Source organism: Anticarsia gemmatalis, chromosome 9 (genome assembly GCF_050436995.1).
Source record: "Anticarsia gemmatalis isolate Benzon Research Colony breed Stoneville strain chromosome 9, ilAntGemm2 primary, whole genome shotgun sequence".
Classification (NCBI taxonomy): Eukaryota; Metazoa; Arthropoda; class Insecta; order Lepidoptera; family Erebidae; genus Anticarsia; species Anticarsia gemmatalis.
The window spans coordinates 13,914,756-13,941,826 of NC_134753.1; the positions used below are offsets into that span (position 1 = coordinate 13,914,756).

Genomic DNA, 27,071 nt, shown 5'->3' on the forward strand with positions numbered 1-27,071 from the left:
CATACCTAATTATGGAAGATTGGTTATCTCTTGTAACAACATTCAACGGAAACACAACGAAAGAAGGGCCATTGCCATCGGATAACAGGGTTAGGTCTGGTTGTCTGAACACCTCCACCGTGCTCTGTTCCTGACGCTGTGATGACCTGAACCTGCGCTACACTCAGTAGTGCAATACAAGGTATATAGGTAATTGACTTAACTCTTTGTCAGGGGTATTGAAACCATTGTTTGGTGCCTGTAAACTATTTTTTAGTAGAGTACCTACCTACGTTTCACTCTTAGACATCCTTTACACTGTTAACACCGTATCATGTTATTGTACCATTCCTAACTAGGATTTAAACACTTAACATTGTTTAATAAAGTACATTCTCTATTTGTGTTATAAGTATAACTCATGGATTATGCCTACATGATTTAAAGTGCAATCGTCTATTTTAGAATTCGGTTGGCAACCCTTTTCCTAACAACTCCAAAATTCTTGGCGCGTATGTGCGAGTGTCGGCTGTATATTGCATATTATCTTCAGCTTTAGCATCCTGGCTGAAGTGGAAGGTGCGGCGTGGAGGCTGGGGGCGCATGCGCCGTGGCGAGCAGCGGCGGCGGCGGCGTGGTCCCGCGCCTGTGTGCGTGGCGGCGAGCGGCGGGAGCGGGCGGCGGCGCGCGGCGGCGCGCGGCAGTGTCGCCTCTGCGCCGCCACACACACGCGTGTCGCGACTCCCGCCCTCATGTCACTGTTCTTCAAGTTCAGGAGCGGCGTGAGTACCACCAGCCACCTCGAGCACCTCGCCGGCACGCGCCCGCCGCCTCGCGCCGCCTGCTCCGCCGCCACCCTCCTCCCGGTCCTCCGCACACTGACCCTTTATTTATATTCGGTTTTGTCAACGTCCATCGTCCAGTGGCAGATCCAGAATTAATCGAGATCAGTGTTATTTAAACTTATTCATTCGTAATTAAGAGTGAGTGATTAAACTCAAAAAAATATCACTTAATTAATTTAAATTCCGTTAAATGAGGTTATCAGCTCCGATAGTGTAAGATGTAAACAAACGCTACGATCACTGGACAGTTTGTGCGGCGACTGTAACATACAGCAGGTTGAGAGTATCGTGCAGTATGCTCGGTGTATGAGGAGTGGCTAGACAACGAGCTCGTAGGGCTGGCATAGGACGGTGATGTGTGAGGAGGCGGCGGAGGGCGCAGGGCGCGGTGCGCGCAGGTAGGTGCAGGCGCGGGCGAGGCGGCGCGCGCGGCCGCTCGCAGCCTCCGGGCCCCTGAGATACCACATCATCTGCATCCCACATCTCACACATCGCACACATCTCACACACACACGCTATAAAAATACTAGCATCTTTGTCAACATCTGCTACACATTCACAAACAGTGTCCCTGCCTTCAGCGTCTACTTAAATGAGTCAGCAGTTTTCCATTCTTGTACTTGTGTCATGAAATGAAAAATAAACAAAGGAAAAACCAAATAGAAAATCATATATTCCATGTTAGCTGCTAACTAACAATTATGAGCATTCCGTCACGAAGGGCGGCCCACGTTTCTTTCACATATATAATAGTAAAGGTCGCCTTAAATGTTTCACTAAATACTTACTTATGTACCTGAATAGCTTCGAACGACCATGTGTTAGTAAATAAATAACACTCAGTACATAGCAGCACGTCATATTCTTTACTGCACTAGTACTTTGTGGTGGTTGCCTTGCTTTATTGTGTAAACAAATTGATATCAGCATCGTTAATGTTTGTCATATGAGTTTATAACTTTGTACCTCTACACTAACTACCATTGTACTAAAACAAAATGTTATTTGTTTCGTATCTATGACAGAACGGTATATACTATTGACACTGTCAGATTTATTATAGGTATTTTTGTTTTATTTTTTTTGTGTGTAAGACCATGTATATCGTAGGTGCTCTTGCTCCACCCCGTACACCGTGACCTGAAAAATTACGGGGTACGGGTACTACACCCGTACCCCGTAATCTTTTGCTGAATGCAAGAAAAATGCCAGATTGTGGAAATATATTTCTGTAACCACGATACAGTAACTACTGCAACTCAATTTTGGGTTTAGTAGATTAGAGAAAGAATTAGAAAATAATAATATCGTGTTTACAATTTTGATATCGCGAGGTGTCGCGAGGTGGCGCGAGGTGGCGCGCGACCCGCCAGCCTCGCCGCCCTTTGTTACACGTAGCCTGACGTAGCGAGCGAGCCTCGTGTGGAGAGCGTTGAGTGAACCGCACTCATTACGTTTTACGAGCGTCGAGCGGTTACAGCGGAACTTAACTATGCGTTACATCAAACTGTACAAACTACAATAAATAAGCCTGCATATATTAGGTAATAGGTAGGTAATGTGAGCAGTGAGTGAGGGACAGGACAGGGGTTTCTTTCTTTGATCGAATACCTAGGAGTAGGAGCTAAACTAATGTTGGATGGATGGTATAGCTGCATACACGCACAACGACAGTATCTGTAACAGACTTACGTTCTACAACAAGATCTATTATTGTATTTAGATCCGTTACTAATTATTCACATCATATGGTTTAGACCGTGTAATTACAATATACTTATTACACTTGATTTTTGAGTTCGCCATTGAAAACAAATTCAGTAGGTAACTATTGAAATATAAACAGAATCTCAACCTCAAAATGTAATGTTTCTTGTCTGAGATAAAGTTCGTGCTTTCACGGGCTTACATGTTTTTAGTTTCAAAGTGCAAGTTATTGAATGTAAGTAGGTACCTATAATATGTAAGCTCTTTTGTTCCACTTTCGACTCGTTTACAAAAAGTCCAGGTCCTTTCAATTCGAGGGATCAAAATATTTTGTGTTTATATTATTGTATTTTTAAATATTTATTTTATTATTTTAACGATGAAATAAAGGAATCCAGCCACTCACGTAATAATTTTTATATTTGGTGGTATCTATATGGTATATTCTTCAGGACTGGTGTCTTGAAGTTTGATAGTGTTATTTTTATTATTAATCCTGTTATTGTTCGTAATACGACCTCTTCAGTTTTCAAATTGTATCTTACTTTAATCTTTGACTAGGTAATACAACGGCGCAATCGACCAAAATCTGTAAAGGCACTGACAAGACACGCACACTTGTGTCAGTTCTGTAATCGATGTGTTATCAGTAAACATCCTGAGAACAGATACAGCGTGAGAGAAAGAGTACCCAAAGGTCCCACGGGTCACCACTATAACTACTAACTAGCACTATTCACAAGTTCATATCAACCACGTCCCTCACTCCTACAATACATAGCTTCCTTCTCAGTCTTCCCACATTCTATGTCGTTATCTTAGACAACCGTGAGCAACTTGCTTAATTATTTATTATTTAATGGTTTTATGAGACAGCTTTAAATATTAGTGGTTGTAGTGATTGTCAACTTGTCCACTGTCTCACTCGACTCGATGGACTCGACTGCACATTTGGTGCATTAGCCTCAGGAAAGAAGTTGCTTTGTCGTCATGTCTTTGAATCAATCACCAGCACGTGTTCGACGCGCCATTCACATAAGTCATCAATATAGGTAGCTGTACTCTCATAGTTTATATAGATACCTACATACGTAACGTTTTTATTCTGGAGTAGGTGTATTTGCTTACCGCGTTTGCTAGTGTTAAGTTGGAAGTGTATTACGTTTAAATCTAGTACAGTCGCGGCAAGTGTTCTGTCCAGCAAATGTGATAGGTATAAATAAGATGCTTTTTATAATTATCTTTCCATTTTCCAATAAATTGTGTAAGCAGTAGGTACCTAGCTGTCGTGTTTGTGTGGTTTTGTGCAGCCGGAGCCGTTTCAGTTATTCATGTTATTCAAGCGCTATACTTGCGCTCGGTCGGGGTGGACGAATGGTGGTATTGTAGAGCGTAGTGTATACTGCATGCCGTATAGTTCGTGGGACACGACGCGCTCGGCCGCTATCAGCTGAGCGCGGCCGGTCGCGGGCCGCGGCGCCCTGCCCCCGCCCGCCTCCGGCCGCGGCCCCGCGCGCCGCGCGATCCATCTTCGCGCGCAGTGTGAGCTCGTGCGGGTCTCCGCGCGCTTGTATATCGTGTCCTCGCGCAGTGAACGCGGAGTCAGTGTCGTGTGTCGGTGGTGAGTGTGCAGTGCTCGGTGGTCATCAGTGGTCGCCGCGAGGAGCAGTCACGAGCGGCACCATCGTCGGCGTGCAGCGAGCTCGGAGCGCGGCTCCGCCGGGGGCAGTGACCGCTGCGATCTCGGTACGGGCTGCGAGATGATTGCGAGCGTGACACACTCGCGCGTAACGTACTCCTCACTGTTGTTTCAGTCGTTTCAAAACTGGCTAACGGTGACACTAAACAGACTACAGTCTTAGCTTGTCCACACTCGGCCGGACGTAGTCGAGGGCCGTCCCGCGTCCGCGTCGTATTGTACTAGTAGACCCCCGCAGTAAGTTCTAGGACGACACGAGACTATTTTCGGTCGGCGCGCTGGAGAAGCCACAGTAACAGTGTTGTATAGAATTTAGTAATGACGGCCTCGTGATCATATCCGTGACGTCCGTTCAGTTGTGATCAACAAGTAAACTACCAACTTTGGACGTGTATTTGCGTTTTTCTTGTAAGTAAGTAGGTACGTAAGTACGTGGTCTACACATTTGTAGACATTTGATGACGAGCGAGACTGTGTGCGCTGTGTTTACACCGTTTCCGCTGGAGTTTTTTTAGTTAGATGTTACAAAAATACAGCAAAGCTACATAAAGTTAACAAGTTATTGCGACTCGTGTTTCTGTGTAGGTGTACCGACGTGCTACTTATTAAAATATAAAGTGGCGGCTAACAGTGATTCACCGCGGTCCCGTTATTAATACTAATCACTCGCCTCGTCCATGCCAGCGTATGGCAAACAACACCGCGACTCTAGTCAACAAAACTACTAGATTAGTGAGTTGCACATGTAAACCAATTAAACGATACGACTCGTAGTAATAGTTAATCTAATTAAGCGATGCGACCAACCACGCGCCTTCCACACCACACTCACGACACTCGAACTCACCGTCTCAGCACTTGGCGCACCAGCGCGGCAGCGCGCAGCGGCGCCACCAGCCGCTGTGTTATGTGACATGACTTACAGAGAGTGATGTCTGGGTGACAGTGAAGATGTACGGGGATCAAACTGATCAACGGTGGCATGCATGATGGCGCACCGCGCAGACCTATCAATGGCATCCATTGACGCCACTGATAACATTAATTGATTATGATAACGTTGTATATTTAGCACACACACACACACACACACACACACACACATACACGTGAGCTGCTTACCTCAGCGTCATGTCCGTGCATCGCTATACATTTGGATCGCTTGTTATTGGTTAATCTGCCAGCTCGGTGTTGCCTTCCTCCCCGCTCAGACTGTGGTCTTTGTTCGTTCTCTTATAGTATCAGGTTAGCACCGGTCTAAGTCGCACTTGTGGACCCAACAAACTGAACGACTTACATCCGTTTAATCATTCTATTCCATTCTTTGTGTCCATGTGTATTATTCAGATACAAATAAACTATTTCAATATTCTAATGTTCCTCTTGTTTCTAGTCTGCAAAATAGCGGACTGATTATGTGGTCTAAAATATAATAGTTCTATTATATGACTCGAGGATTGATCAAAGAGATTGGGGAAGACCCTCCAGTTGGCAAAGTTCCGCGAACACGTGGCGGGTAGTTGTAAACTAATAAACGGCAGCTAAATATAAAACGCTGTATTGTAGGTACCTACTTGCACTTAATGTGTACCTAATACTTACCTACTATTTGTCTCTTCGGTCATTCTTTTTATCGTTCGCACATTTTTTTCTCATGATCTTCATTGATCTCATAAATTACTTCTAAATCAATCGTAAAAGGTAGAAATAATCATATTATTAATCTAGACGTGTGCAACTGTGTGTGTACGTCGTGTATAAGAAGCATCCCACGCAGTAACATCGAGCACTAATCAGAGAGGTGTTTGTGTTGCTTCCTTAGATAGGTACCTGCGTCATTTCGTATCACTACATAGTATAAAACAAAGTCGTTTTCTGCGTCTTCGTCTATCCTTATATAATATATGTTACTGTAAAAGCCCGAACGGTGGTAAATCCTAAGATTTTCCGGTATAACCTAAGATTTACCAACTCGCAATGGTAAAAGTCCGAACAATTCTTTTATTTCGAACTTTTACCTATATTCACTTGATGATATCGAGACGTCGCCGGAGCCCCGCTTCGCGGGGCTCCTCCTTCTGGGTGGTTAAAAAAAAATAACCACGAAGGCTAAGGTGGGAGCTTCGCTCGCGCCCACCTTAGCCTTCTAACCTAACCTACCCATGTCGCTATGCCCAAAACTCCTACTTTATAACTATGTCACAGTATATAATTATACCATGAAATAGTTATAAACATAGTTATGAAGAAGGATTTTTTTATATATCGTAACATCGTTTTTAAACTCTGGCTTGTTCGGACTTTTACCATTGAGAGTTGGTAAATCTTAGGTTTTACTGGAAAATCTTAGGATTTACCACAGTTCGGGCTTTTACAGTAACATATATACGCTTAGAAGGGAGGTTTAAGTGTATCATTTGTTAAGGTTAATCCGGTATAACTTGGCCGAAGTCGGGGCGGACTAGTATTATTATAAACAATGATCTCACAAGTCATTTTGAACGCTCATCTAGATTAGTTTATGTTCGAGACTCGAGGAGTAGCGTCCAGTCGGTTCCTACTGTCGAGTATCGACAGTTTGACAATTCCTTGTTGTTTGTTTGTCGTATGGTTAGTGGTCAACCTAGTGTCAAAGTTGTTCAAGCCGCGCGAGAGGCCTTTGACATGGCTTAACGACTGTTATCTTATCTTCGTAGACAACAGCCGGGACCGACTTTTTTCGTAGCCTTCGAAGTACGGAGACGCCAAGCTCAAATACTACTATGCGGTCACCCATCTATGGAATGACCGCGCCAAGGGTTGCTTAACCCACAGATCGTTTACCGACCGGTGAGCGTAACTGGCTATGGGCGCCTCAGTTCCTGTAACAAAGTGTTTATTTATTTTAAAAAGTGTTTTATTTTAGAAAACCTTTTTAATGCTGATGTTTGTATTGGCAATGTTTCATGTGAAACTTAGTTTATTTTCATTTTTCTCGCGAATTTGGTTCTGACTAGGTGGTGATAATGCTCGTGGAAAGCAGATGTTAGCTGCAAACAGATGTTAGCTACAACGTCTACAAACATTGTGTCTCCTGACTAGTCCTGACGTTATCTGTGTGCTGCTGTAAATAACAGAGATCAGATAACATGAGCATACCTATACAAGTTGTGACCCCCACCTTGTTTAAATTCTACAAGCTGTAAATGCGAGGCAATCGCGCCGTAGAAATATTACACAAGGAAAAATACAATAAATGACGCAAAAAACACATATCCCGCAGTACCACTGACTGGTTATAATCATTAATTATGAGTTTATAAGTAACTAGGTTTGGAAGCTCATAATATTCGTAATTATGTAATACGGAGTATGGGGACGTTTTATATAATTCTGCGTAATGAGGGCAGTGTGTGATGTGTGTGCGTGTGCAGTGTGTGCAGTGTGTGCAGGTTGAGCAGTGTGTGCAGTGTGTGCGTGTACAGTGTGTGCAGTGTGAGCAGAGTAGACGCGCGTCCCGCACACAACAGCCACTTGCAGATAGTATCCGTTATGTTACCTCACGATACAATTGTAATAGAATTTGATTAGCGATAAATATCTAGCACACAATAACGTTTATTATCTTTGTAACTCTCTGACGTACGACGACTATAAAGTAATTCCATGTTTCGACAATAGGTAGGTACCTACTGTGCTACAAGTGAGATTGTAAGTAGACGCGGGAGAGTTTATGATTAAGACGATATATTATTATGAAATACCAAACTTTGGTAATCAATCTGAAATCTAATTCAAATAGCCAGAAGATTTTTCTTGGATAACGGCTTAAAATATATAAATAAATAAATAAGAGTGATTGATTAATAGCAGAGGACGCGATCTCATAACTTAAACGCTGAGAAACAAACAAAATCGTAGTTAACCATCAGCCGGCTCTCCCACCATCGCATCGCTGAAGACGAATACAAACTGTCGTCGCCCCTTGTCTTCCTCTATGTCAACTGCACCGACTTTGACTAACAGTTTAGCTTGAAAATTATAGACTGGTCTCTGTTCTCAAGAATAAGGTGACCAAGTGGAGCGTCGAAATGGAAAGTGTTCACGTCCGCGGTACGGCGGCGGCGATACGTAGTAGCCGCCACTAGCCGCCAGCAGGTACGTGTGGCCAGTGTTGACTACTGATGACTACTGATGACTGCTGTTAACGCGACGCGTACACTCAGCTGTCACATGGCACGTGAGCCGGCTCCTCTACAACAATAATATATACCTGGAAATGGTCGGTCATTGCGAGGCTTGTTTAATTTTAAATATACTCACCGCGCTTTTAAAGCCTCTTTCCATTTCATTATGGTGTGGAAGGTCGTGTTCACTGCCGTCTGCCGGCACCGACGCCGCCGCGGCGCTGTGCAGCGACATTACATTCTGACTTACAATTTTGTAAGTAACAACTCTTAGCACCAATTTGGACAATAATAATTAAAACACGTAGGTACTTGATACGTATCTATGTATATAATGATTCTACTGTGTGTTTATACCCAGCGCCAGCGTGGCCCGGCAGACTTATTTCTCAAACGTGTATGTACAAAACTAATTAACAATGCGATGCTGCACAAGGGCGTCGCGCGCTCTGAGCAGAACGCTCATCTTGTGTGAAGGTGAGGTGGACGTGGCGGTCAACATCTCTCCTCACGCTCTCACTGCACGTACTGCACGTCGCTCGACGTAGCGCGACGTAGCGCGACGTAGCTCGACGTAGCTCGACGTAGCTCGGTGCTCGCGTGTTCAGGAGTAACGCTCGCCTAACTCTCGTGATGCATGTCCGACATGTATTTAGTAGCTCGCCGTCTCTATTGTAGTTTCGTCGTGCCGCGTCGGGCTCTCTCAACAGTCTCAACAATCCCGCCTGGACGTTCACATACCTACTAATATTATAATACAATGATCTTTACAATAGATGTATTTTGTAAACATAGTACGTAAGAGTACGGTAGGTACCTACCTACCCAGAAGAATTTTCCGTTCTATATGTGTGTAATGTAATGATGGGTGTAATAATGCATTGAGTGTTTGGACGGACTGATATATTATTATTTCGAGTAATTTAAACAGGGACTCGTCAATGAACATATTATTGAACAATGCTCTAAAGCCATGCTTAGATTAAGTAGGTAGGTAAATAATCACGCAAACTTGCATGGCATGTAGGGCGCGCGTTTACAAATGTATTACGTGTGCGATAAATATACAAGACGTAAAGGTTTAATGGTAGTGTACGCGAGCACCGCGCCACCGCGGCACCGTGAGTAGCGGTCACGCGCGGTCACGCACCGCCTGCGCCTGGCCTAGGCACAACTACCCCTACGTGCACCGTGCCGTGGTGCCGTTGTGTCGTGGTGTCGTGGTGCCGTGGTGCACTAGGGCCACATTGATTCTAACACTTCCAACTTGGAAGTGTTAGAATCAATATGTGGTCACACTTGGACGTTCCAAGACTGAGACTGCACTTGAAAAGCTCCGAACGTTGCAGCAACCACCAACGTTTTTTTTTTTGGAAGCACGAGCTATCAGTCCGTTTATTTAAATGAAACAGGCACACAAGCTTTTTCTCATTTAGCCGTGAACCTTGCGCCTTCCGTACATTGTACATTATATGTATATTATAACGCCCCACAAACAATGCTAATTCAGGCATCAGTCAAAAACGAGAAGTATTTGCCTATTTATTGACTTGGTTAGCGCAGATTTTCCGGTCAGCGCGTTAGCTCGTTAGCACGTTAGCGTCGCGGCCTGCGTCACACACAAATATAGCGAGCTATGTCAAAACAGTGCGCCGTGAATTTACTAAGCAATAGGTATAAATAATGATGGTGAGAGGCGACGTGGCGTCACCTCGTTGATCGGACGCATATACATATTTAGGTCGCATCGCGTGATATCATTCGCTCCAGCATCGCTCACGCCTGCTGGAGCGGCTCTATTTCGACAGTGTGGTGGTGTGCGCTGGACGAGCTCGCACTGCTCACACTGGACTCAGTGGTCTCGGTGGCCACAGTGCTAGCAGTGGTCGGGGGCCGGGTGTGCCCGGGCGGCGGCGCGGCGGGTGGCGGCGGCCGCCCGCGCCGCGCCACTACTCACTCATTAACATTTTTATGTCGGTGGCTTCGTCTGCGACGTGCCGAAGGTCGACAACCTTCGATGACTTCGATCACTTCACGGACAGCCTCCGGCTACGCGCACTCGTGTTGTTTTTCCAAAATGTTCCGAAATAACTTCGCTAAATATAAAAAGTGTACAAATTATTCTGAGCAAATCGTATTCGATTCAACAATTAATAATATTTAGTAGTGAGTAGGTATCTACTATAATTTATTTTTGCTGGAAAACCTACAAAATTATGAGTGAAGGTAGGTACCTTCCTACGTTCACTCACAATTTTGAAGGTTTTCCGAGTCTATCGAATAAAAAATGTGGTAGTCAGTAATAGTGCCGGTAGCGCAACAAGAGCAGGCGGGAACGCGCGCTGTGCCATGACACCGGGACCTGCGCGAGCCAGGCCTTTAAACCGGCTTAGATAGGGTTACTACTGTTACTAGACTTACTAGTGCTACTTACTACGTAACACAACATGCAACGCAACACGCATAGATCTATCCCTGTATAGTGCCAGCACTAGTTATAACTTCTGTGTTCTTTGTGGACGTGATAAAATACACTATGATAAGATTTTCTATGTGGGACTACGGGCCTACGTCAGCCTCTTTTGCCACTAGCTGCGGTCGAGCACTCCCCGTCGCCGCGTACCAAGAACTGCCATCAGCTATCGATCGTAACGCCGTGGACACCTCGTTCGCAGAACTGACACAATGCCCCGGACACCCCCAGTCGACCGAGCGTCTTGTGTTGTCTCAATGTCTAGTACGTGCGAGTCGTGAAGCAACTGATACAAATGAGTATTACTCATTGTGTATTCTCTATGAGTCGTTGAGTGTTTCCACGCAACGTGTTTCAATGCACTAATGACACTTAAAGGGCTCGCTTGAAAGGGGTCAGCCCGGCGGACAGCCAGCAAGCAGGGCCAATACACTACACTAACACCATGCGTGAATCATCCGGGTAGCCCTTTGTTTTTTTTGCAGATCGCTTTAGTTCGTTTGACAGATATAAATTTATATGTACTATGTAATTAAATTATAAGACGTAAGTTAAGTATTGTACTCATGTTAATTTTGAATAAATTGAATTTGAAATAGTAAAGTTTAGTGATCATATGAAATATAATGAAATATCAATGAGCTGTACAATACTGTACATATACTGGTAGCCTACAGTCGGAACATCTCTTGGCCACGACATCGACAGCGCAACACAACACTTCTCTTTATGAAACTTCTGTATCTACTCCATATTGGTACATATTGCTCATCTGCATATTAATGTATTAGTTGCGTTGTTAATATAATAATATTATCTCAGTGTATCAGTGGTAATCATTCGCTGATAGTGGGCGCTATCGTCGCGATTGTACCTCTTGTTGATACTACTTTATATAATACTGACGATGATAATACACAGAAGTGGCCTAAACATCAAATATTTTCAAAAGTATAGAACCTGGTACATTTCACTTTGAGCAAATTGCAGCCCGAAATCGCGCAGTTTCCGCCAGTTACCCGGCTTTAAAGTCTAGACGGGCGTAGTGCTTAGATTGAAGTTATCTATAAAGTAGTATGTATGCAGACTATGTAATGTAGCCTGTCTGGTCGCAGCTTCAGCACCTATACGTAGCTTGCATATAATGGGGTAGAGCGGCGGCGCAGGTGCGTGGGGTGAGGGCCGGGGGTGGCGGCGGTGCGCCCCGCACTTGTTTTGTCAGAAAGATGCTTTTTAGACGGTGCCTGTACCTACTGCGGTACACTGCGAACACTGGACAGTGACACAGCGGCCACACCGTGCCTAGCACCGGCTACTCAACACTCTGTGCACTCACTATGCTTGCTTGACTCACTACACTTATAACTGTGTGTGCGTTCTGTGTCAATTTAACATTCTAGGTATTTTGGTATGCGATGTACCTACCTACATAAGTTTGTGTTTGAATGTACGTACTTTAAGAGTAACAGCTAATTATTATTAATGAATTGTATCTTGCTGGTCAACTGTTTAATCGTACAAGATAAAGTGGCTTGGGGATGGCGACCCTGCAGGATATTGTAGTGCCGGGACCAGCGCGGCCAGGTCACTGAGGTGATCGATCATCGCGTCTCGTCCTCCCGTCGCGTCGGCGACGTTGAACCCCCTCCCCCCCTCCCCCGGTCTCCGGTGCGGGGTCGCTGTACTCGACAGATACACCTTGGCCTTGATTAGGTTTCGTTTTCATCTTCACAATCGTTCTGATTCGACTGGAATAGTCCGCCAGGCAATATTATTATAACTAATGATACAATCATATAACAAAACAGTAAAGTAGGTGCAACTTGTTCAGCTGCTCGTTATCCCGCAAATGGCACGCGGCTCTAATGCTTTTGCCACACGTCGAACAATGCCTAAAGTCAGTCAGTAGCTCTCTCATGATATTTTAACTTGGTGAGTAACACATCAGTGAATAGTTTAGATGGACTTTGACTTTGCTAGCTAAATGTCGTTGATGGAACCTGTCTAACATATGGATAGGTACCTAAATAATCTACCACTGTCTGGCGGCACCACGTCTATGTTCTTGCGAACTTTGCTCCATGCTAGTCCTTACCTTTATGGAATACACGAATGCTCTACTTATATGTAATAAGTACATGTAACTATAAATAATATAAGAGGGCTGGTGTTATGAACTCGGCGGTGGGCCTGTTACCGCCTGCTACTTTGGCAGGACCTAGGAAGGAACTTGTCTGCAGGCACGAGCTTGTGACTTATGAGTAAATCGAGAGTCAGTGAGAGTGGTGTTGTGTGTGCAGAGCCGCGGCAGCGCAGGCGCAGCGGCGTGCGGCATGGAGTGCGGCGTGGCGGCGCCGAGCGGCTACCCCGCGCCCCCCGCGCACGCGCACCCCGCGCTCTCCCCCACCGAACGTTCGCCCGCCAAGTCCGGCCTTCATGTCAACTTTAGCGATAAAGGAGAGGTGCGTACTAAACTTTACCGTCTTAGTACCACTTGAAAGGTACACGATTGAAGTATGCTACGTCATGCGTCAGTCTGCCATAGTACATATACGAGATTGGCGGCATTCCACTAATGTACATGTACATTTTGCAGGTGAAAGAACGACGTGAGAAGTTCCTCACGGCTAAATATGGCAGCCACCAGATGGCGCTGATCCGCAAACGCCTCGCCGTCGAGATGTGGCTCTATGACGAGTTACAGAAATTATACGAAACCCCGGTAACTAACGAAATGATCATTAGTAAGGTCACTCTTTTAAATACATACTTATCTACATAGGTACACATGCCTTCTTGCTCGTCTCGCATACCGCGGTTGATGTCGCGATGGTTGTGTTGCAGAAGGACGGCGGCGGGGGCAGCTCGCAGGAGGTGGAGGTGGACATCGACGAGCTGCTGGACATGGACAGTGACGAGCACCGCCGCAGACACCTCACGGTGCGTGCACCCCCTACACCGTACACCCGCTACACCACACATACTGCGTGTCCGCACTCTCCGCTGACCACTAGGCACTAGGCACAGTCGTCATCTAGCTCGTCGACTAGCCGCTTATTACGATAACTCGTTGACGCCGACTCGTCAAGACACGGTCGGCCGCACGACGCGATACTGTAACGAACGCTTGCAGCCACACCCGGGTATCTTCTCGTAAGAATTCTGGCTCCGAGGCAGTTTCAAAAATGAATGTGCCATGAACATTAGTGCGGCATCATTTATCTGCGCTAACTTGAACTCGACTATACCTACTAATCTATGCAAAATTAGAATGCGACGAAGAACAATCTATTTGTCTGAACTCTCAGATTAGAACTTCACCTTAAAACTGGTAATTCTGTCAGCGTTATAAATATGTTTGTGAAACGTGTATAGGTACCTCGAGGAGGTCAGGCATTAAACAGAGTTGTTTAATAAGTATTAAGTACACCACCAACTTCTACGTCAATCATTGAAGACATTGTTTAATATTCAATATTTCAACAGTAGTTTAAGGTAATCGCATATTAAAAGGAAATTCTGATAAAAAGAAAAAGTGACGCCATAAGCGTTGTTCGGGTGCGTTGCGACGCGCGTTCTACAACAATAATGCGCTAACTTACCTGTTTTCATTTACAGACTTTATTAGCGGATGCCAAAAAACCACAAAAAGATGTACATGTGAGTATACTATCTGCTTATCTAATTATTACAAATGCTAGCACGGCATGCTTCTTATATAAGTTAGCTACCTACTTGATAGTAATCTGTATGTATCAAAGTGAATCACCGAAAGAACACGCATAAGTTGTGAACAAATAAACTAAATTGGACATTTCTTTATTTAATAATGTTCAGTCAAGGTAAACTGTCGGGTCAAGGTCTGTATTGGATCCATGAGCTTATAAGTTCCACGGGCATAGAATCAACGGGATGGAATTGTACCTACCTACCTCCTGACATTGTCACGCAGTACACAGTGCTCGCTGTACGGATTCCTTACGATGTTTTACTTTACTTGCATTATTTTAATTGGATAATTTCTATGACGATCAGTGATAGCAGAGTGGTAAAAGTTGGTACCTCCCACGCAAGCACGCACGCAGGTTCGAACCCGAGGCCACACACCAATGACTTTTCGAAGTGATGTGTGTATCAACAGCGTGAGCCAACTACGCGTAGGTACCTGAGAGTTCTTGAAAGTACCTACCTATGCAATGTCCCCTGCCCGCAATTGGCCAACGTGGTAGATCACGTTGGCCAATTGCAGGCAGGGGACTCAAGGGCTTACCCCTCCCTCATTACGGGAGCAGACCCTTGCCCAGCAGTGGAACTGTGGGACGGTGTGGGTTAAATTCATTATTATTTCTATGACATACTTAATCAATTTTTAATTGGATGTTTATTGTTGTTTCAGAAATTTATAAACGAGTTGCTAGAGAAAGCGAAGACTCTGTAGGCTATGGAACCAAATCTCATGGATCGAAGGCGAGGAGTCGCAGTGCGTCGCTCCCGTTAGTTTTAATTATCATAATCATGTCCTTAGCAAGTAGTTACGTGTGTGTTGAGTGAGGAGAGCGTGAGGAGCCACGTCGCCCGCACAGACACACACACACACAAGGAGCGAGAGCGTGCCGCCGCCAGTGCCTCACCAGCACACTACACATTATACACATATCATACAGTTTTGAGGAACGCGGGACAGATGGTGTCGAGGATACCCTTTAAATGTTTTATAGTACATGTATGTGCGGTTTCGCCTTGCAGTAGGTAGCTCTCGATAACTCGCAAAGCATTACCATACACTACACAGTTCAAGAGTAGACTCCGCATAAGTCGGGGTAACATTTCTGTAAGCTCAGCGTCAGTGGCGAGCACCTCACGTCCGCGGCGCTGGCGGGGAAGCTCACCGTTTCGCGTGTCATGTAGCCGGTGTGTCATTATTAGAAATTTTAAATGCTCGTAGAATAATATCACATTTTGGGGCAATAATTTGCTACAAGTGATATGTAAGTATATTATGTTAGATGTTACTGTAAAGTTAGCTTACTATTAAATATACATACATTGATACGTGTTTACAACGAGACCGCGTGGTGGTGGAGCGTAGTGAGCGGCTGCCGACGCCGTCTCACCGACCGCTCACCCATCGGCCTGTGGCGAACCATGTAGCTACTTATTTGTAAGAATATTTCAAGAGGAACTTTGTATAACTTCTATCAAAAATAACTGAGGATTCGCATTATGTACATAGTGCGTATCTTAGGTTTACGAGTGCAGACATCGAGAGGTCAATGCGCTCTCTAAGTGTTTGTACCTTGTACCTCCCACACAGGTAGCGGTCAAATGTATTCTCAGTTCGGAATGTAGACGGTGGCCATATCTGTGTGGTAGCGTTCGGTGGGCGACGTTAGATGTACACTATACGTACAATTTTGGATCAGTGAGATTATTTACCATGCGGCCTAGAGTTTAAAGCCTTGCACACACCGTGGAGTCGGTGTGCCGAGTTGAGAGCGCGCATGTCATCCGATATGCTATGTGGTGAGTGGGGGCACTGAGACGACCGAGCGACGAATCAATTACTTGCGTCGGAGCTAGTCTCGAGCGTGTTCACGATCTACAGATCGAAGCACTTTGTAATAAATAATTTTACTAAACCAGTCTTTTATTCGTTTGTTTCCTGCATCAATCGGGTACAGCGCTCTGAACCCCGCCGCGGCTAAAGACTGTCCAGTCAGTCAGCCGAATATCACATGCCTAAGTGTTGACGAATGTCTTGTATCATAACATTCATAACAGATCTGGGTTCGAATCCTGCACGGATAAATAAACAGTAATAATCTCCTGTCGGAAGGCGAGCTGTACTTTACTGTAATGTTTTTTTTTTCTTTGGACAAGTAGTTTGTATGTAATTGATCTCAATTAAGTGTGAAGAGAAAAACAAACAGTGGTAATAGTGGTGTCGCTTGGCGTTTAAGTTCTGTAAGTACGCCATAAACACCTATTTGACGAAACAGAAGAAAATAATAAAGTTTTATCGAAAGGCGTAACCGGCACGGCAAATTTGCAGATAGTTAGTAAAAAATAGACATATAATCGTGAAAGTACGATGGTATGTGACGTGTACATGGCGGATTTTGATGAAATTCGGAACACAGTCTTAATTGTAATAACACAGGATACTTTAATCCTGAGAATTCTATTCACAGTGACAACATCGCGGGCAGAACCTAGTATTATTTAAATAAATACTGTTTTTTCACTAAGAATATATAGGTGCCTACTTGATATAAAGGCGCACAGAGATAACTATGGATAGTTTTCTTTGTCGACTCATACTATCGCTGTTTAAAGTTCGATTCTTGTTTCATTACAATACCACATCAATTGAAATTTACTACCATAACTATCTAGTACTTCAAACCTAGAATGTGTCTATTCGTACTCTCGGTATTTTTGTAGCACTACGGGTTCATCATTGTCTGTCGGTAACTAAAATATACACAACTTAAATGAATTTTCTTTTATTTATGAATGTATCAAAAATATCGTGTGACAAAATACAATGCAGCATGACAATTTATTACCTAATAACAATTCAGTTTATATAATAAGAAAATACTTAATAACTACGTTAACAATTCAGACGAAAAGCGAGCCGGCCACTACGCTTCGTGCTAGATGTGCTACCCGTACGTTAACGAGCGCACGCCGGCTCACCTCGCCTGTGGTCCCGTCCGCGAGCCTCACACGGCGCGCATTCAGTCAGATCAATATAACTACAACCGACGTCTTCATTAAACAATAAGAGCCGTATATAGCCAGTGTGGACCGAACTAGACTCCGGCTCTCTGTCTCGAGTGCTATCACTTTTTCGGCTATCGAGCTAGTCCTATCACAGAAATATCGAACGACTCTCGATCAGGTCGGGCGAAAAGTCACGCGAGCGGCGGAGGCGGCGCCTCCAGCGGACGCAGCGCGTCTCGCAGCTCCACGTAGCGGCGCTTGAACTGCAGGCCGCAGCCGCGCGAACGCCGGAACTCCAGCATGCAGCGCGCCGCGCCCGCGTCCCCCGCGCCGCCCGCGCCGCACGGCTGGGCCCACGCTCTCATCTTGAGCTCCGCGCCGTATTCGATCGCCAACTGAGAGAGAAGGGCGATGAGCTCGGTCGGTTCGAGCGCCGGACGCCGGCTCCGGGCGGTACTCACCAGGCGCGGGTGCAGGCGACGCCACACGTAGCCGCGCTGCGACAGCTCGCGGCCCAGCGCCTGCAGCGCGGCGGCGGCGTCCAGGCGCAGCCACAGGCGGGTCATGCGGCGCACGAGCGGCGGGCGTGCGGCGCCGGGCGCCGACAGTAGCTCGTCGTGCAGCAGTAGGTCGTCGGCGTGCGCGGGTTGCGAGTAGCTGATGAGCGCGTCCATGTCGGCGGGCGACAGCGCGGCGCCGGGCGCCGGCGCCTCGCCGCAGTGGGGCACGTCGCCGGGCTGCGAGCGCCACGCGCGGGCCGCGCACTCTGCGGAGGTACCGCGGAGATTCGTCTCGGTCCGACCGCCGACCGTCCGAGACTCTCCCGAAAAGTCTATCGCGCGAGTGTGTACGCTCGATACATTTTATCGAGAGCTACGAGACGGCGGAGGCGTTATAGGCGGCTAACGAGACGAAGACACGAAAGGAGTTCTACCTATATCTACGCGTTTTAAGAAAAACGGCGGCTTTTTGTTTTTAAATTGAAAACTGATAACGCGGCCATTACTTAATCGATTTCTCTAGATGGGAATTCTATATACATAAAACGTTACACAAAATATATTAGAAAATAACAACATAGTACGAGTCACAGACGAAGACGTCGCTCCGTAGATCTGGCGCCGACGCAGTGCTTTGGTAATCTAGCTTTATGAGCATTTCACACGTCACGGAGCTAAATCGCCAAAGCGCCGCGCCGCGCTTCCTCGGCGAGGCTGCGGCCGCGGGTCAGTGGAGGGCGGCGCGCGCCGTGCTGAGGCACGAGGCGGCTCCGAGACCGGACCCACTCAGAGTCACCTAGTACCTGACACGGCCGCGCCGCCGCTGCTCCTGCGGGCTCGACACTCACCGGCGGGCTCGCGCAGCCACGCGTGCTCCAGCAGCGCCTCCAGCGCCGGGCGCCGCGCCGCGTCCGGGGCCAGCGCGCGCCGCAGCAGCGCCAGCGCCGCCGCGCTCAGCTTACGCCAGGGCCCGCGCACCGGCACGCCCGCGCCTCCGCTCCACTCGGCGTAGCGCTCGTCCGCGTCGCAGGCGCGCTCCCACGGCAGCTCTGCGGACACGGGGCGACGGTCAGCGCGGGTCACTGCGCGGGCGAGGATCTTACCGGTCGGCGGGCTGCGGCGGACGACGCTGGCGGCGCGACTCGTAACTTCGGTACCATAACTTTAGGGTCTGCGAGCACGCCTACAGCTAGGATACCAAAGAGACGAGCCGCGCGCGTGAGGCTCGGCGGGCTGGGCGCGGCGCTGCGGGCGACACTCACCGCCGGCCAGCATGGCGAGCAGCACGAGCGCGGCGGCCCACAGGTCGGCGGGCGGCGCGCGGTACGGGGCGGCCGGCGCCGTCAGCACCTCGGGCGCGGCGTACGGCACGGTGCCGCACACGCGGGACAGCAGCCGCTCCCGGGACCCGTGCCTGCAACACGCCACGCGTCACCACCCCGCTCCTCCGCTCCGACCGAGTGACCCTCCGCCGGAATCTTGTTAACTTCGACCGCACGTTGGGGTCCGACCCGAAACAAGTTTATGTTACGCTCGTCCAGCGTAGTGGTTGTTTTATTTATAGATAGAACGCTTAGTCGACACGCTAGTTCGTCTTTAATAATATGCAACCGATGACGTCACTATCCTCAAGCGACGTGTTTCTTAAGCATTTCGTGTTTCAAAACATTAGCGATTTCAGGAATAAACTGCGTGAAATTTAACAGTCATTATATTATATGAATCCAAAAAAGTCACTTATCTGTCTTATGAACTAGCAAAGTAAACCGTATTTACAATCAGTGCATTACTCAACAAGTCTACGACTAATTTTAATCCATCGATTTTAGACACTTTCTTCTTCTTTTTCTTTTAGATTAACCACATCTGCCTGAGCACACCTGAAAATATTATATTGGGGACTGGGACTACCTACAGCAGCAAAACAAGCGTAATTAATAATATTTCTATACAACGACTTGTTATAATGAGCGCGTGTAAACACTGATAAAGCTGGTGTGGTGGTCTGAGCGTTTTCTATGTGACGATAGTTACTTAAGTAACTCTAACAACCAAATTTGTTAAATTGAGTCAATTAAAGATACACTTATTTTTAAACAAGAAAGTTTTAGCAAACTGTACACAAAACGCGTGTAACTAAATAATATTTCAAAACTTTTTACAAATACAAAAAAAAGAGTATTGTTTTTGTACGTGTTGTGCGAATCGAGTCGGCAAGGTCACACCGGCACAGATCATGACGCTATACATATTCATTAGGCGCGCGTGGAGCGTGCGCTGCACCTCACCTGAAGAGAGTGGCCATGCCGAAGTCGGAGATCTTGAGGTCGTCGTGGGCGTCCAGCAGCAGGTTCTCGGGCTTGATGTCGCGGTGCGCCACGCCGCGCCCGTGCAGGTACTGCAGCCCCGCCAGCAGCTGGCGCCACAGGCGGCGCGCCTCCGCCTCGCCCATGCCCACGTCGGGCTCGATGCGGTCGAACAGCTCGCCGCCCTGCGCGTACTCCAGGAACAGGTAGTGCAGGCCCTGGTGCTCGCGCGCGCCCAGGCAGCGCAGCACGTGGCGGTGGCGCAGCGCGCGGTGCAGGCCCGCCTCGCGCGCCGCGTCGCCCGCGCCGGCCGCGCGCGCCACCTTCAGCGCCACGGCGGCGCCCGAGCGCGCGTGCACCAGCAGCCGCACCCTGCGCCGAGAGCTCTACACTAGCGCCGAGTCGCGAGCGGCGGCGGCGACCGCGCGGGGTGGATAAACTTTCAAGGATGCGCCGCGCCGCCGTGACTCGCTCGCCTCGCGTTTTTTTCTCCGAATTGCAGTGTCGATCTAGTTCCGCGTTCGTCTACCGCCGCGGCCCATCGTCGCGCGCCTAGTCGTCGCTCAGACGGTGATCCGATTCGATGCGGTTCGAATAATACTATGATTTCTTTGGGCGTTCGTCTCTGGGGACGAGCGCCGCCGAGCCGAGCTCGAATATGTTCGACTGCCACAGTTGACGACGCTCGTTCGAAAATTACGACGACGTGTGTTTAAACAATCTTTTAATAGATATAGTAAACGAGACGCACAAACTGTAGTATATGAGTGTTAAAGAATTCCACACTAGTGCATCTCAGTGAAAAAAAGCGCTGTCCTCACACAGAGAAAGCACCACATCGAAGCACTGCATTTCACTGAATGAGTGTGGAAATACTCTACCAAGTGCATACACACAAGGTGTCATTTGTACATGCCCACTGATGGACATTGTTATTTCTCAGCTTCACGGAGAGCACATCACAAATAATAAATAAGATAGTAAATCTTTCAAGGACTATTTTATTAATTCATTGCATTAAGACAAAAATATGTTAAAGATAACTATACCTGATTTCAGATAGATAATAGGACAGACACTAATTAAGTTTTAAAATATTTTCTTATGCTGTTAGGATATTCAAAAGTATAATGTCTCATGATATCCTCAGTTCAAACAACTTCAGTCATCAATGCCAGGTGTGACCTGCAAGTTGTAGTGTCCGTGCAACACTTGAGTGTTGGTTCCCCAGCATTGGCTAACAACAAACAGCACTAGCAGTTGACTGACTTACTCAAAAATATGTTGTTACCTAATCCATAAGCATAATATATACCCAGTATTATACTGCAAATAATGTAAGTACTCATTCACAATCACTACTGTCTTCACAGAAGTTTAGAAATAAATAGTAAAATACTGAGCAAAACTGGTCTTCAGCAGCTTATGAAAAGCTTAATATATGAACCTATTTACCTATCTCAGTATTATTTAACAATGAAAACATTACGTTATTTTGGGTGACAAGAAGCCATGCAGTGTGATTATAATGCAGCAGTGTATAACATGAACACAATGAGCTCCTTGTAAGCTAGTGTCTTTTGTTTTTAAGAACCGCTGATAATTACAGCTGAAGAAAGGCATCGAGTAACAAGCTAGAACAAGTGAATAGCTTACTCTCCATAAGCGCCTTCTCCGAGGACTTGCGCGACGAGCCAGCCCTCGACGAACTCGCCGCCGGCCGCCATCGCCCCGCCTCGCGCTGTCACCTGCAACATCATCGCACTGTCAGCCAACCGGCCACGCGCCGCCGCCACCGCGCGTTTCTCCTAAGATAAAACTACTTACGACGATATTGATGCCGACGCGATAACCACAGCATTACGGTGCCGCCGAACACGACCACGCCGCCGGCAGGCGGCATTATTATTTTTTCGATAGGATTGATTAAAATTCAGTAAAATATGCAATCCTGCGACACTGTCTTTTAATTTCATACCAATTGACGGTAAAAAATCGATAAATTGACGATAATCAGACGATAAAACTACTCTAAATGGCGGAAGGCACGTGGAGATGAGCGAACAAAGCGAAAGCCGAACGGCGCCGCCGCCTGTCTGTCGACGACTCGCCACACAATACGATAACGGTAATCGCTCTCCCAAAATTGCGAAAATTAGCACGATATTTTGGGAAATTAAATACAGTCTTTGTTTAAGAAAAAGTGTCCAAATTAATCTATATCAATCTGCACACTAACCTTCTGAGTAAGATCAATGGATCACACCATTTTGCCATTTTCTTTTCTTCTACGCCCGTTTTGCCCGTTCACCAATCGCCATTCGCTCGCTGATTCGCCGACTATCCGAGACAACCACGAACTGCACGAACGTCGCGTTCCACGACAGCGTCGTTCTAATATGTTGCGTAAATTAGTAGATCATCCTTAGCAAGGAAGAGCTTTATTATTCTCAGCACATTTATAAAAACAGTACATTAGACCAAAATTTTGCATTTCTGCAGATAAAATAGAAAATAGAACTAAAATAAAATAGGTATTCAAAGTTAAACTATAAAAAATACAAGAAGGTAACGTTTTCACAGCTGAGACTTGAAGCATAGACGAATTAATGGACAATGGACATTACTGGTTATCATATAAACACCAAAGGCTGGCAACTTTTTCTAATCATTCGCCTTCATTGCATTACGCGCACCAATAAAGAAATGATACCTACCTACCTTTTCGTCTAAATTTCATGAAGTTTTTAAAATTGACAGCAAAAGCTGTTACTCAACATTGTTATTAATTTAATATGCTAAAAGCAGTTTACATTTTATATAAAAATATTTCTTTAATTCATAAGATATAATTAGTTCATACGTAATTTAACAGGAACTATAAGGAATAAACTATAAAAATAGTGAAAAAAGATTTTTATTCATTCTGGCTCTACATATTCGACAGTATACGACCAACAGTCCAAGGGTCCATCCAACCTTGGGCTTATAAAGAGGCAGTTCGTCAATGTTGGGAAGCTAAGTTATGTTGGATTGCGCGTCCAACAACGGAAGATTATACTCAGATCATAACATTAGCTATCAAGGTCAATCATGGCCCATTGAAACATCATGGAGGGTTGGTTTTAAAAAACGACTATCCATCATCAACCAAATCCTCAGTCGTTTAAGTTGGGATGGGACTATCTATAGGTTGGCAGAAGACTTGAGTGTTGGCCTGTTGGTCGACTGAGTTTAAGAGGTTTGTTTATGGTCACAAGTTCAATAGAAAATAAAAATTATTAAGAATATTGGGTATATAAAGACAAAATCTATAAAAGAATATGTTAGTTTTCCATTTTTATCGATGGCTTGTAATGAAACAGAGATATTAAAAAAATATCAAATGTTTTATCATGTAGGTATATTATAAAGTTGAGTGTTGTTTACTGAAAAAAAGATGGATGGAGGGCACTAGAGAGGAGTAAGGAGTTGAGGACGATTTGTCATTGAATGTATTGTTTTGTTGAATATCTAAACTACATACTTGTTTTATGACTCATCGTAAATAATTTAAATAATTCTAGCTAAAGGAAAGATTTCTTTGGTTTACTTATATTAAAAATGGTAATTACTTCCTTAAAATTGATCTTGTTCCATTAATTTGTTATCGAACAATTTTTAACGTTGTTTTAATGTGCTTATTGTTACAGGCTGGATATTCCGAAGATCAGTTAGCAGGTGAGTCGTCAACAACTGATAACGTTTTTATTTAATTCCGTCAGGTAACAGTTTGCCACGTACGTACATATTCGCGTATTGATAAACATGAACAGGACGATACAAAAATAAATGGTGAATGTATGTCGCGAGGCGCCGAAGGGCGGGGAGTCGCGATGTGGCGTTCGCGTAATCCGTGACTCATGTCATGTCAATCAACGTCTTTACCGAAAGCGGTGGCTGTTACAAGCGCCCTAGTTTCCTTATATGGTTTTGTATTTTAAAACGATCCAGGTGTCGCGGCCGGCCGCTGGCCTCGCGCCGAGCGCGTCGAGCGGTAAGTGATGTGTGTGGCGCACCGCACAGTGCACCGCCACACGCGCCCTGAGCAACATGTTCATGTACGAGCCGCCCACTAAGCTCAAGCTCACCTCAGTCGAAGGTACAGCGCTGAGTGACTGACAGTGGTCAGTGGTGGTGATCGTTTGTCGCAGCCACTGCTCATACTTACTATGTTTGGTGTTCACTCATTGTAAACTAGGTCAAATTACTCATATGGTGATGTTTGCAGAATTTCAGGAGGCGTTCCAACTATTTGATTCACGTGGCGATGGCAAGATCCATGTAGCACAGATCGGAGATGCCTTGCGAGCTCTGGGCCAGAACCCCACCGAGTCAGACGTGAAGAAGTGCACTCTCCACTTGAAGCCCGATGAGAGAATATCTTTTGAAGTGTTTCTACCCATCTATCAGGTGATTTATCATTTTGTAGTACTTGTCAGTATTATTTGCTAACGAATAACAAACAGGATAAATGTTAATTATTGTTCAACAATTTGCTTCATTGTTATTGTTATCTATTATAAAATTTAAATTAATGTAGTTGCCGTCATACTGAGTAATCTGAGTATTGTAGCAGATCTAGATGGTGTTGTGAACTTAAGAGTGGTCAGCCGAGTGTTGATATTGTAAACCATGTGTTTGTAGGCCATATCTAAAGCAAGGAGTGGTGATACTGCTAATGACTTCATCGAGGGGCTGCGCCACTTCGATAAGGATGGCAATGGCTTCATTTCTTCTGCTGAACTGCGTCACCTGCTGTCCACTCTAGGAGAGAAGCTCAGTGATGATGAGGTAACTAATACTTGTCACATCAAGTCATTCAAATACCATATTGGTAGTGATTGAGTCTGCCTATAGGTGATAGTGTGTGCTATGACTAGGGTGCCATCTCTAAAATTTGGAAAACCGGACAAGACGCGTGAAAACCCCGGATTTTAGAGTTCGAAAGCCCGACATGTCAACATGAAGAGCAGTCGCGACGGGAGGAGTGGGGGAATGGTGAATATACTTGGTTTGTCGGTTGATCGTGGTGTGCGAGCATAATGCGTGTCTCGCAGGCGACCCAATCTTTTTTTATTTATAATTTTATTAAAACCCGGTCTACAAATGAAACCTTCCCCAGACGCTCCCCGGATGCCCTCTTAACTAGGACAAATCCGGGGAAACCCAGACGGATGGCATCTCTAGATATGACGTGTGTGTGTGTGTGTGTGTGTGCAGGTGGAACAGCTGCTGCAGGGCCAGGAGGACTCGCAGGGCAACATCAACTACGAGAATTTCGTGCACCTCATCATGCAGGGCTGAGGTGGCGACTGCAAGCTGCTGAGTGTCTGTTAATCGCTCTGTGTATAACTTATATGTAAGGTACTTATAATAACGACGTAGGTATATAGGAGCGGCGGCCGGACGGAGGTTCGTCGCCGGCGCATTTACGGCGAGCCTCGCCCGTGGTATATTTAGACTGTTTATTGAAACTTACGATTCCGTATTTGTATTCCCGTTCAATGTATTCCAAAATTTTATTAGTTATTATTAATTTTATATAATAATATGTATTTATGTATTCTAATGTTTGTACAGATAATAAAGTATTTCTAATAACTACTTGATTTTTTTATTTCTTGGGTTGTGCTTGGTATTTTCATTTTAATCTGTGGACTCAACTCATGTTTCATATTCGGATCGGACAATGGACAGCACAGGCAGCAGTTTGTTCCACCGAATAATAATTATTCTGATAATATTATTATATGATTCTGGATAGGTACGTACCTTTAACATGATGAATTATTCATCATGTTAAAGGTAGGTACATTATTAATGGCACAGCGGCCGCTAGGCAGAGTCTTCGAACATTGCTTGGTTGCTGACACAACTGCAGTATTGCCGTGCCGATCCAGGCGCATTCCATATAAACGAAATACCTACACTGTTTGTTTGTTGTTAACGCACGCACTTAATACTATATGGGGTGAAGGTGAACGCCATACGTTGCTCGGACACATGATACGTCGCCAGTTGTAAGTAATGGCCAGCACTGGCTTAGTACCTATGGATGGAGCGCATTATTTAATCTTCTGAAACGATGTTATTATCATAGAAGCTATAATAAAATGATTACTCTCAATCAGGGCGTATTAAATATCTATAACGGCAGAAATACTACGTGCCTGGGCTACGTGCTGTTCTGTGCCAGGGGTAGACTTGTAGATAAGTGTCATTATAACATCTTCTAATATATAAAATTCTTGCGTCACAGATTTCGTTACCATACTCCTCCGAAACGGCTTGACCGATTCTTATGAAATTTCGTGCGTTGCGTCGGAGTCTGCAGAGCTGCATCAAGTGATACCAATCATTACAAGATATTTCAAGATAATGACAGTAAATAAGTAGGTTTGGTCACGGCTTAGCCGGTAGGTAGTGGACTTATGGTAGATACAGATTATCTTTATGTTGTCACCAGATGCTTATAGAGATATCTCGATATCGGATGTTTCCCACTTACTGAGTCCAGTCAACTTGATATTAGCCAGCTTTACGCACGCACCCTATCGCGCGTTTTTAGTAGCGTACAGGATGACGCGTAGAAAGGCCCGCGGTTTTCTTCGCGCGCGCTACTATT

The 27,071-nt window shown here is 45.7% G+C and overlaps 3 protein-coding genes across 10 annotated transcripts; 2 read left to right on the top strand and 1 right to left on the bottom strand.

The window, feature by feature from the left end:
* The first annotated feature begins 604 nt into the window (after window positions 1–604).
* LOC142975390 (protein phosphatase 1 regulatory subunit 14B) lies at window positions 605–16,508 on the top strand. Of its 2 annotated transcripts, none has more exons than XM_076118197.1 (6): window positions 605–761; window positions 13,170–13,331; window positions 13,466–13,591; window positions 13,714–13,809; window positions 14,488–14,529; window positions 15,266–16,508. In XM_076118197.1, exons 1-6 carry the CDS (start codon window positions 732–734, stop codon window positions 15,305–15,307), a joined length of 498 nt encoding a protein of 165 aa, XP_075974312.1. In that variant the 5' UTR covers window positions 605–731; the 3' UTR covers window positions 15,308–16,508. The 2 variants fall into 2 exon arrangements, with proteins under 2 accessions (XP_075974312.1, XP_075974313.1); XM_076118198.1 differs by lacking the exon at window positions 605–761 and adding an exon at window positions 4,386–4,638.
* An 851-nt stretch (window positions 16,509–17,359) lies between these two features.
* grp (serine/threonine-protein kinase grp) lies at window positions 17,360–22,998 on the bottom strand. 5 transcript variants are annotated; one of them, XM_076118194.1, is made up of 7 exons: window positions 22,644–22,998; window positions 22,061–22,152; window positions 20,387–20,776; window positions 19,361–19,512; window positions 18,947–19,147; window positions 18,060–18,364; window positions 17,360–17,993 (listed from the first exon to the last, which is right to left on the bottom strand). In XM_076118194.1, exons 2-7 carry the CDS (start codon window positions 22,129–22,131, stop codon window positions 17,790–17,792), a joined length of 1,323 nt encoding a protein of 440 aa, XP_075974309.1. In that variant the 5' UTR covers window positions 22,132–22,152; window positions 22,644–22,998; the 3' UTR covers window positions 17,360–17,789. The 5 variants fall into 5 exon arrangements, with proteins under 5 accessions (XP_075974309.1, XP_075974307.1, XP_075974310.1 ...); XM_076118192.1 differs by having other exon boundaries at window positions 17,360–18,364; XM_076118195.1 differs by lacking the exon at window positions 22,644–22,998 and adding an exon at window positions 22,232–22,637 and having other exon boundaries at window positions 17,360–18,364; window positions 20,387–20,589.
* An 845-nt stretch (window positions 22,999–23,843) lies between these two features.
* On the top strand, window positions 23,844–26,050 carry Mlc-c (Myosin light chain cytoplasmic). 3 transcript variants are annotated; one of them, XM_076118201.1, is made up of 5 exons: window positions 23,844–24,010; window positions 24,097–24,124; window positions 24,675–24,856; window positions 25,091–25,237; window positions 25,667–26,050. In XM_076118201.1, exons 1-5 carry the CDS (start codon window positions 24,008–24,010, stop codon window positions 25,748–25,750), a joined length of 444 nt encoding a protein of 147 aa, XP_075974316.1. In that variant the 5' UTR covers window positions 23,844–24,007; the 3' UTR covers window positions 25,751–26,050. The 3 variants fall into 3 exon arrangements, with proteins under 3 accessions (XP_075974316.1, XP_075974314.1, XP_075974315.1); XM_076118199.1 differs by lacking the exons at window positions 23,844–24,010; window positions 24,097–24,124 and adding an exon at window positions 24,249–24,440; XM_076118200.1 differs by lacking the exons at window positions 23,844–24,010; window positions 24,097–24,124 and adding an exon at window positions 24,405–24,545.
* Window positions 26,051–27,071: the final 1,021 nt, after the last annotated feature.